The sequence below is a fragment of the Ailuropoda melanoleuca genome, chromosome 6 (assembly GCF_002007445.2).
Source record: "Ailuropoda melanoleuca isolate Jingjing chromosome 6, ASM200744v2, whole genome shotgun sequence".
NCBI lineage: Eukaryota > Metazoa > Chordata > Mammalia > Carnivora > Ursidae > Ailuropoda > Ailuropoda melanoleuca.
Window position 1 is genome coordinate 78,313,873 of NC_048223.1, and position 11,025 is coordinate 78,324,897.

Consider the following 11,025-nt stretch of genomic DNA (forward strand, 5'->3'; position numbering starts at 1 on the left):
CCTGGTGTTCCTTCTCCCTTCTCTGTCCCCTTCCCTGGATCTCCCTCTGCCACCCAAGCCCAGCTTTAACCATGGATGTTGAAGCGCTCAGGCCTGGGGCTTCCTCTCTTTTCTCATCTCACCTCGTCCTACAATGAGCTCAAACACCACCTGTATACAGATAATACCCAGAATTAATCTGCATTTGTGAACATTCCTCTAAGCTCCCTCTAGATTCAAGGTCAAATGGCATGGGACACCTTTTGTATGTCTTACCGACCTGACAGAACTAGTGATCTCCAGCCCTCTCCCCCCATTTCTGCTCTAGTAAACCCCATCTCCATATTCAGACCAGAAACCATATCAGTGTCTTTCATTTTTCTCTCCCCACTCAGCAGGTTCTGTTGATTCCAGAGTAATTCCAAACAAATCTTGAGGACTAGTTCCCTGGTGCTGTCTCAGTCTAGGCCACCTTCCTCTTCCTGTCCACAGTTCCAGCAGCCTCCTGACTGGTCGTCTTGCCTCCTTTCTTAAGTCCCAGCAAGCCATTCTCCATAGTTCGGCAGGAGTAATCTCCTTAAAACATAGGTCCTACCATTCCCTTGCCTAATACCACTCTGGTTTTTTTCTGCATTTGAAATATAGTTTCTATAACCCTCTTCTTCCACTTCCCCTCTCACCCACGAGCTCCAGCTTCACTGAGGGACAGTTCCTCAAAAACACCTCTTTGTCACCCTGGGGCCTTCACCTGTGCTGTTCTGTTCCCCGGCCTAAAGTGATCCCTCCCCCTTCGAAGGTGTGATCCTTCAAGACTCTGCTCACCGCATCTCCTCAGAGAGGTCTTTGCCCCATGCCCAACTGTTCCTCACCTCGGTACCTGTTTCCTCATTGCACTCGATCACAACATGCCATTTTGTTTTGACTTTTGACTTCCTAACCCAGTTTAGGGCATGTGGTAGGTTCTTAGTGAATACTTGTTGACCAAATAATTTACCTCTGAAGACTTGAAATGCTTTTGCAAAAATTTCTGTTGAAACTTTCTCCTACCTCTGGCGCCCAGGAGCCATCTTGAAGAGACCAGTACACCAACCTTAAAGTTCTCTGCTTCTGCTGTCCTCGGTAGGATTCATAGCCCACAAAGGGGTGGGAGCATGTAGGAAGGTGTGGAGAAGCTCAAGAGAACACCAGCATTACATCCTTCCTACATAATGGATTCATTTAAATGTAAGTATTTCATTATGATGTATTAAATACAATATTTCATTAAAATGGAAATACTAATTTCTCTCTGGACAAGGAATAGATTAGACATAGGAGATAAATGAGTTTTGAGTGGGTTATTGGGATCCTGTGACAGGAAAGTCGAGGTAGGCACCTCTGTGACCCTGGAGCCCCTTTTGGTCTGTATATCTTTCCCAAGAGCCTGTGTACAGCTCCCCTCACACTGAAATCTGAGTCATTATGAGGACCTGACCTTGGTCCTTTCTGGTCCTTGACCTCTGGCATCTCCATCGGCATCTCTCTGTGCATTCTGTCTAGTTTAGGGTTCCTGGTTCCAGAAGCCATCTACCTGCTTGGTGCCTCCTGGTGTTTTCTCCTTAAGAATAAAAATCAGACACTCGTGGCTCCTGGCGTAGGCCTCAGGGGCAGGGAAATTCTACACCTGAGCTCACCTGACTGCCTTGTGCTCCCATTAGACAGCAAACACGTTTGCAAATACTTTTCTGGTGTGACTGAAAACAAGCCCTTGTTACTTTGACTAGAATCAAAACGAAAGGAGCTTCTCCAAGTAGTATCCTCCTCCTTTTTTTCTGAAATTGTAAAGTCAAACTCTTGTTCACAATTCATGGAACTTTTCTGGGTAGCGGCAGCTCTGGCTAAGATTCTGAAGAGCCCTGGCTCCTGAGGAAGGAGGAAGAACACCAGGCAGGGGCCTGTGTACAGGGACTCGGGACACCCACCCCAGTCCTAATAAATGAGTACTCTCTGCACCTCGCAGAGAGCAGCGTCTACAGGGGCGACCCAAGCCTGGGGATTCCGTGGAAAAGAGGATGCAGGAGTTGGTGAGAAAGTACGGATGCCCCAAAGAGGGGGCCTAATAAGCTGTGCAAACTCTTGTGTAACACAAGTCTCCCGTAACACAACTCCCCAGGGCACTTTCCTGCAGCTAGAAAAATAAAAAATTATCTTTTAAAATTATTTTTTAAGAATATGATTTTCATGGATGCCTGGATGTCTCAGTCGGTTAAGATCTGCCTTTGGCTCAGGTCATGATCCCAGGCTCCTGGAATCGAGTCCCGCATCAGGCTCCTTGCTTGGCGGGGAGCCTGTTTCTGCCCCCTCCCCCGCCTGCTGCTCCACCTGCTTGTGCTCTCTCTCTCTGACAAATAAATAAAATCTTAAAAAAAGAAAAAAAGTATGACTTTCAGACAAAGGCAAAACATTTAATCACAGCACAATGCCTACACATTTTCCAATCCTTTTCTGCTTCCATCTTACCAGATAAAAAAATTTTAAAAAATACAGGCGCCTTGGTGCAGAGCTGTGTGCTCATCTGTAACCAGTTCTGCTGAAGGCCGTTGGCCTCGTTCTGCCAGGAAGCCAAGTGCTCATCCAGGAGGCGGCTTTGAATCCTCCCCGTTCGTCAGCGCGCCCCTGGGAAGTTTAAGACAGGAGGAGGTCAAGCTTTGGTTTCACTGTCCCAAGCCCCAGGGCAGGGCGATTTCGGCCTTCCCTCTCCGTTCCCAAGGGTCTCTGTGTGCGCGAGAGGCCCTACGGCTCCGTCTCACCAGCATTCTCACTGTTGTCACTGTGCTTGGTCTGTCGCCTCTGCTCCACCAGCTGCTTGTCCAGTTCCCGGAGCTGCTTCAGAAAGCCCCGGTTGGGTAGGACACAGCGGTTCTTGGCCACTTGTTGAATGGCGTCCACCAGGGTCATGTGCTTGTGAATCATCAGGTAGGCCAGGACCAGGGTCGCCGACCGGCTGCGGCCCATGACACAGTGAACCAGGATCTTACCTGAAATACAGTGGGGAGAAGAGGCGCCAAACTATACTAGTAGTCATTGCGTTCTTCGCCACCACGCACTCTCAGGGGGGAAGAAATGCCCATTGCCCTTACGAACACCCTTGATGAAGCAGTAAAAATAAATTTTATCAAATTTCAGCTTTGGGTTACACTTCTACCTAATATTCTGTGTGATGAAATGGTACGTTCCCATAAAGCGCTTTGGCTGAGTACCAAAGTAAGATGGTTATCTCAAGGAAAAACACATGGGAGATCGCGTTGCAAGCTGAGTTAGCCACTGTTCATGAAACACTGTTTTCACTTAAAAGAACAAATGACAGAAAAACCAGGATAATTCACACTTGGGTATTTGGCAAGCTCTGTCTCAAAAGTGAACAAAGTAAGCCTCTCATTTCAAAGAAAACAACCAATGGTATTTGCTGCCAGTGATAAAATCCAAGCTTTTGAGCAAAAAATTAGAATTTTTGAAAACTTTTATCTATTACTGTGAGGTTGACAGTTTCCTAATACTGATGATATTAACAAATGTGTGCTTTTGATGATGTACAATGAAAAGTGTCAACAATTGAAAGATCAACATAACTTAGGGAACGATGTTTTCCAAATGACCAATATTATGAAATCATGCATGGGTAAAAAAAATCCATTCAAAGTGCAAGACAGACCAATGGATTTTCATATAAAAGAGTATGTATGAAGTTTATCGATATGTTTCAGTTGCCACATCACAGCTAGCTTTAAAAAACTATTACTTGTCTGGGAAACAAACTGAGGGCTTCAGAGGGGAGGGGGATGGGGGATTGGGATAGGTCAGTGATGGGTACTAAGGAGGGCACATATTGCATGGAGCACTGGGTGTTATACGCCAATAATGAATCATGGAACCCTACATCAAAAACTAAGGATGTACTGTATGGTGACTAACATAACATAATAAAAAATTATTATAAAAAACCAATTACTTGTCAAGCTTTGGTGTAGTATTAAAGAAGAATATCCACGGGGCGCCTGGGTGGCACAGCGGTTAAGCATCTGCCTTCGGCTCAGGGCGTGATCCCGGCGTTATGGGATCGAGCCCCACGTCAGGCTCTTCTGCTATGAGCCTGCTTCTTCCTCTCCCACTCCCCCTGCTTGTGTTCCCTCTCTCGCTGGCTGTCTCTATCTCTGTCAAATAAATAAATAAAATCTTTTAAAAAAATAAAAATAAAAAAAATAAAGAAGAATATCCACAATTATCTGGAAAGTCTATTAAAATATCCCTCCCTAAAAAAATTGAAAAAATAATAACCCTCCTTTCTCCAACTACATATCTGAATGAGGCTGGATTTTCTTCATATACTTCAACCGAAACAACGTATCGCAACAGATTGAATGTAGAAGCTGATATGAGAATCGAACAGAATTGTAATAGGCCTAACATTGAAGAGATTTGCAAAAAATGTAAAATAATGCCACTCTTCTCCCTAGCTTTATTTTAGAAAATACAATTTTTTTCATCAAAGCATGTTATTATTTTAACATGCAATGGGTTTTTAAATTTTGAGCAAATATTTTAGTTTTTCAGTTTTTATTTCTAATAGCATAAATATTGATAGATATAACCTACACGAACAAAAGCTCTATGAAGACTTCAATACTTTTTAAGAGTGTCAAAGCGTTCTGAGACTAGAAAGTTTGAGAACCAGAGATCAGAAGAATCTCCATAAACAAACAAACAAAAACTCCCTTTGGACACTACCATGGCGTCAGCTGGGTCCAGCTGAGAAGCCACAATGTGAAGTAGCTTGTCCAAACTTCAGGACAGGATTTGGTAGTGCTCTGGAACTCGCACAGTGCATCAACGTGCTTGATCTCATTTTATCCTTACCAGAACCTTCAAGCTTCATTATCATCGTCCCTGTTTTACAAATGGAAAATGGGCTCAGAGTGGTGACACGACATACCAGAGGTCACCTGAAAAGCAGGTGCCGTCCCTAGAAATGGTTTAAAGCAACTTGCTATTGAGGCCCTTCTGTGTGCTGACCACTGGCCTCAGTGCTCTGTGGACAGAGAAAGTAAGAAGATTAAGCTCTCCACCTGTCCCCACCACGGCTGCCCCAGCCTCTGCCCTCTCCTGTCACTGTGGGATAGCTCGGCTGGGGTTGAGATGGCTGGGGCACTTTGAGCTGTGTGACTTGTGACTCTAGTGATGTCTCTATTCCTGAGTCTCGGACCTGAAGCTCAAAAGGATGACAGAGAAGACTTACGGACATCACTGGCTTTGTGGAACGTCAGCAGGATACGAGAACAGCTTGCTAAAGAATGTTTCTGAGCAGGTGTGGCTCCCCCATGTCCTTCTCACACTCACCCCTTCACCTGTGCCAGGGGACCCATGCCCAGGACAGTGGCGATGGTCTGCAGCCCAGGCAGCATGAGAAATCCAAGAGGCCCCGACCACCGGGCCCGGGGATTCTCTCTCTCCTCCCCCGGCTGGCGAGGCCTGCACACGTTGCCCGGCAGTGAGGACTCCATTTTGGTCCCTCTGCACACCCAGTGCTGGCACAGAGAGGTGCGTCATAAGAACTGTTCTCTTTATCACAGTTCGTTTTCACGAATCTCCACAAGCTAACCAGGGGCCCTCAATCCCACCCTCCATGTTGCTGAGCTACAAGAATGCGACTACACGACTTTTTCCTTGTGCACATGGGCTAGAAAGGAAGGCGAGAAGCAGGGCGGCTTCTTCATTGCAGGGTCGGGTTTGGGGGAGGCCGGCCCTGGCTCTTGCGTGGCATGACTGCTCCTGGACTGGAATGTACCTCTGGCATTCTAATCCCCACAAACTGTTCCAGAGGCTGCCTGGCCTCTTGCCAGCTCTGCTGATAACTAAAGCGTTTCTTCCTCTCCTGGCAAAAAAGGGTAATTCTTTCTGTCATGACTAAATGCTTGAAACAGACGAAAGCTGTAGTTCATTAAGTCTTTTGGGAGCCTGAAGTCTGTTAAGTGGGAGGAGGGGAGGGGAGAAAAAGGGCGAAGGGAGATGGAGGGGGTTGGAAGAGAAAGGGGAAGGGAGGGAAGGGCGCCCTCGGCTCCGGCAGAGGCTCCAGGAGCTGAATTTTGGTTTTACAAAAGCAGCATTAATGCCATCAGCCCTGTGAGCTTGGTAGGTCTCCCTCGGGTTAAAGGGCCTGTCTCGGCACCCCCAGGGCACTGCTCCCTCTTTGCTCCGTGGCTCAGGTAAGCACCGCCCCTTGGGGTCCGGCATCCGGTGGGGTGGTGAGCACGCTCCCAGGAGGGTTCAGAAGACAAGGGCAAGGGGGGTGCCTGGGTGGTGCAGTCGTTAAGCGTCTGCCTTCGGCTCAGGGCATGATGCCACGTTCCGGGATCAGGCCTCACATTGGGCTTCTCCGCTGGGAGCCTGCTTCTTCCTCTCCCAGTCCCCTGCTGTGTTCCCTCTCTTGCTGGCTGTCTCTCTGTCACATAAATAAATAAAATCTTAAAAAAAAAAAAAAAAAAGACAAGGGCAAGGAAAGCTGCACGGGGCCTGCTCCGGGCATGGCCTACACCAGAGATGCTGGGAGGCTCTCTGTTAGACACCAGCCAGGGTGAGTGCCCCTCGCGAAGGCAGCTTTGTCGGGGTTGGCATTTCCTAGCTCAGTGCACCCCCCTGCAGCACACCACAGTTCACAGCCTACTCACCTCCCCCCTGAATCCAAGTACATAGTTTACCATAGCCAATCGGCACAACAAACAGATGTGGTGGATACGATGACCATGCCCGCTTTACAGAGGAGATGAAGTGCGAAGAGGTGGTCTGTCCAGTTTGCACAGCTGGGAAGTGGCAGAACCGTGATTCGCACCCAGGCTACCTGATGCCAGATTCGGAGATCTTCGATGCTAGTGGCATCACAAGTGTGTGTATATCAGACAAAAGTTCCACAAGGTAATAGGAACTTATACTACGTGCAATACATGCTGATATTTTCAATTCTTTTCTAATCTATTCATTTTCTTAAAAGAAATGCTGGTTGCAGCCACTAAATTGATTTTTATGATGCACTGAGAGGTCCCAATCTATGTTTCAAAAAATGGTGATTTCAATGCAATAATTCCCCTTAGCCTTTACCAAAAGGTAAAGTCCCACAATCATATAAAGAAAGCCCATGTCCAGAACTCTGCTACTCCCCAATTGCACATTTTCACTGGTGACCAAAAGATAGGCCCCTGTCACTGAAATCAGATATACAGGCCATACCTGTTACCCACCAGACCCACCAACCCCCACCCTCAATTCAACGCCACCCCTGCCAGGTGTGTTCTCTCATAAGCAACCTCCTTCCTTGGTGTTGGAGGAATGCTCTTCCCGCGTCTCTCACTCACCTGCCTTCCTCAGCACCCTGCAGAGGCGGGGTTCATACTTCCCCCGCAACAGCTCTGGGTATGTGGAAGGCGTCTGGAAAAGGGTGCATGCGGTGTTTTGAACTGCGAGGGGGCAGGCCTGCGTGTGCTGCAGTGGGGCAGGGGACCCTTAAAATACCCTGACAATCTGCTCTGGTTAAAGCTTAGAAACACCAGAGAGCCAAGCTTCTGCTCAAAAGCGGATTCATTTATTTATTCATACCCGCCTTATCCATAATAGATTTTAAGAAGGCTTCAAAAGCAGGCTATGGACTGTTTAAGAGAAAGAAAGAAAGAAAGAACAAAAGGAGAGTGGCGATACTAAAACCTGATCTTTAGAGCCTCCCGGTATCTGCGCTGGGATTTCGTAAATTTCGTAAATTAAAACCACGTGACTTCGCCTCTAAAGAGGCCACGCCAGGAGCGGTGCAGGCCGTCCAAACGGGGTTTCGAGGCAGTATTTTGTCGGTAGTTCTTTCTCGGCTGAAGAATGACACGTTCAGCTATTTCAGATCTTATAACCAGCTGGCGTGCCTCACCTTTCATGATTTTTGTGACCTCTTATACAGAGAAGTCACCGGATGTTCAAAATAAGGGCACAGGACTCTTCTGAGAGGCCTGGGTGACAGAAAGAATTCCTGCTGGCCTCTCATTAGCTCTGTGACCCTGGGCACGTGACTTGGCTTCTCTGGGCCTCTGTTTCCCCAGCTCTAAGGGCCAGACACCGGACTAGCTTATTTCTGAGATTTTGCAAGGGTGACTACAGTTGTCTGGGAAGTTCTTTCGGAAGAGATGGGTCAGGGTAGGACGGGAGAGGGGTGGGTCCCATGGGGCTCACAGCAGGCACGGGTACAGCTCTGCAACACCATGAGGAAGGCTTTTCAACAAGAGTAAATAAGACTGCATGCAAGGGGCAGCAGTGGGAAACAGTGTACACTCGGCTGAAACCAGCCAAAGAAGAACAGGAAAGACAAGAGAGGGGAGAGAGAGAGATGCCTTGCGTTCGGACCAGGCTGTCCATCAACACCTCTTACATCACGAGTATAATAAGAAGCATGTGAGGGAGCCTGGCTCTAATAGGCTAGAGTCGTGTCCCCTAGACTTCCAGTGAGCAACTAGACCCACCATGCCGCCCACCACATGCCCCGTGAAGACTGAGCACCGGCCATCCCCATTGGATGGAGTCTGCGACAATGCCACTTATGGCTAATGAGCATTTTATTTTGTTACTCGGATGACTCAGCCTAGGTTACAAATGGACAGCCACTGGATTTCTTTTGTTTGGCCTTTGTAGTATTTTAAGAAATTTTCAAGGTGTTGCCAACAGTTAAAAATTGGGGAATTTCACGTTAAAATCCAGACTGAAGACTTTTCCCGAAAAATCAGATCTACCCCATTTGCACTGATTCTCACAAGACTCATGTTGGCTGAGACTGAGTAGCAGGCGCCCCCTTGGAGAGTATGTGGGACTCTCCACCTGGCCACAAGCACGCCCTCCCCACCCCCCACGCGGTCCAGCTTCATCTCCCTGCCAGGTTCTGCAGGGTTCACATTCGGTTTGAGCCCCAGACTTGAAGATATTCAAGTGCAAAGGCACTGAGAAGGGACCCCAGGCTCCCACCTGGCCATGAGGTCATGCCCTGCTCCCCTTCCCCAGCCAACTGGTCTAGCCCCACAGCCCCGCCCACCTATCGTAGCCCCTGCATGTTCTCAGACCTGAGCACGTACTTTTCTCTCTTGACCCTCCCTTTTCTTTGCTAGGTGCTCTCAAACATATGACCCAGGAGTCAGGACCCACCCCAGCCTGACATCTCATCAGTGCTCTGCCATCTGCCCAGGCCTACATATGACTTGCGGCCCCATTCTTTCCTAACTCAGCAGAGGGTTGAGGACTCTAAAATGGCGTGCCAGGAACTGAAACGAGCTGTCATGTGAGTCACTGTACTAGTTCAAAGTTGGAACGTCTTTTTTCCTTTTTTTTTTCTTTTGGGATTGGAAACTTCATTACTCTGAGGCGCACACGCTAGCGTGGTTATGTGTTTCATGGTGCACGACCTCTCTTTGTCAAACACATCTGAGTACCTGCTGTGCACCAGGGTCGATGCTAAGTGCCCTGTGTGGGTTACTGATCCTCATTATAACCTCTCAAGGTAAATATTTTCATCACCAGATTGAGAAAGCAAGGCTTAGAGAAATCACAGTGTTAGTAAGTTGTATGGCATGAATTTGAACCCCGCCCTGTCTTCTCCAAGGCCTGCCAGACCCCTTCCATTGAGAGAAAGTTTGGAGATACAGTAATGGCAAAAGAGTACATTAAACAGAAACCGAAGGACTGGGCTGTGGCAGCTTTTTGTTTTTTCTTGTCAAATATGTTTTCGGTTAACTTCAAATAATCAGAGGTGAATTTTACCTCATGTTGATGAGTCAGAGTCCAGTTGCTTTTTGATACTGCTTAGAAACCCAGAATGTGCAGAATGCAAAAGATGGTCCATAAATAGTCTCATAAAAGCATGACTTTGAAATCAGAGGCATCCCCTAATAGAAGCCCTTCAGCTCTGTGAGGTGTTTTTTTTTCATTGTGACATTGCTTTCTGAACCAAAATAATGACAGACTGTTGGTGCCTAGCTGTGGGGCCAAGACCACCGAGGGACGGCCATCAAGGTCTGGGACTCCGCCTGGGCCCAGCGGCAGACTGCAAGTTCCCCAAGCAGGCATCAGCCAGTCGCTGAGCCTCGTAATCTCAGCCGCTTGTGGCAAGAAAGGCTTTCAGTAACTGGACACCCTGAGTTATGTGATGGTCCCATAAAGAGGTACCACAAGTGGGCCTAAAGTCAGAGCACAGAGTAGGGAGTAGAAGTCCCTCCGGCCTCTATGAAATGCCCCTGAAATGCCCCCTTGCAGCAATAACTATGTATTGTTTTACATCAATGCAGACCTAAGCCAAGCCCTTCTCTCTGAAAGAGCCTTGTAGCCTTTACCAGGATTAAACCAGCTAAAACTGCATTTTGAGTGCAAGGACTAGCACTGTGATTTTAAAAATGGATAATTAACCTTGGAAATTTGGACATCACGGGCGCAAAATTCAGATTCTCAAATACAGTTCGACACTTAGAAGGCTAGGTTGTAAGCTTTCTATAGGAGGCCTCACTAGACTGTGTGTGTGTGTGTCGGGGACGGTTGGGGGAGGCCACAGGCTCGGTTGGTTGGCAGGAGAATTTGAAGTCTCTCAACGGATTCCCAATCAAGTCAGCTCCCTGAAGGTTTTCTGGCATTGAAGCCCCTAGCTATTAGGCAGGTTTGGGCCCAGGCACAATTAGCGTTTGGGCTGTAGTCCCAGGTCTGAGGGCATCCGGACGTCCCTGCTGTTCCAAGGACTGCTGGTGAGCCTGAGGGAATTGGGATTCAGGCTGAAGGCCTTTCCTCTGAACCCTCCCGATCCCGATTCCCCACAACGGCAATCAAGGCCCAGAGCCCACTAGCAACACCCTCGGTGTGGCTCCCAGCCTCCTGGGGCTCAGACAGCCCCAGCTCAATCACACACAACCCCCGACAGCAGAACAGGCTTTGAGAGTGCGCAGATCCCGCCTCCAGCCAAGGCGAGGGGCGGGGCCTCATGGGGTGGGGGCGGGGCTTCGTGGGGTGGGG

General features: G+C 48.2%; 1 protein-coding gene across 4 annotated transcripts in view; it reads right to left on the reverse strand.

Moving 5' to 3' along the window:
* Window positions 1–2,358: 2,358 nt before the first annotated feature.
* The window catches only part of DUPD1 (dual specificity phosphatase and pro isomerase domain containing 1), a 37,200-nt gene continuing 28,533 nt past the window's right edge, over window positions 2,359–11,025 (reverse strand). For 3 of the 4 annotated variants that reach the window (XM_034662723.1, XM_002921979.4, XM_034662722.1), the window contains exon 4: window positions 2,359–2,996. In XM_034662723.1, the coding sequence (XP_034518614.1) occupies window positions 2,752–2,996 (245 nt within the window). In that variant the 3' untranslated portion in view covers window positions 2,359–2,751. The remainder of the gene's footprint in view (window positions 2,997–11,025) is intronic. The other variant, XM_019802536.2, reaches the window with a different exon arrangement.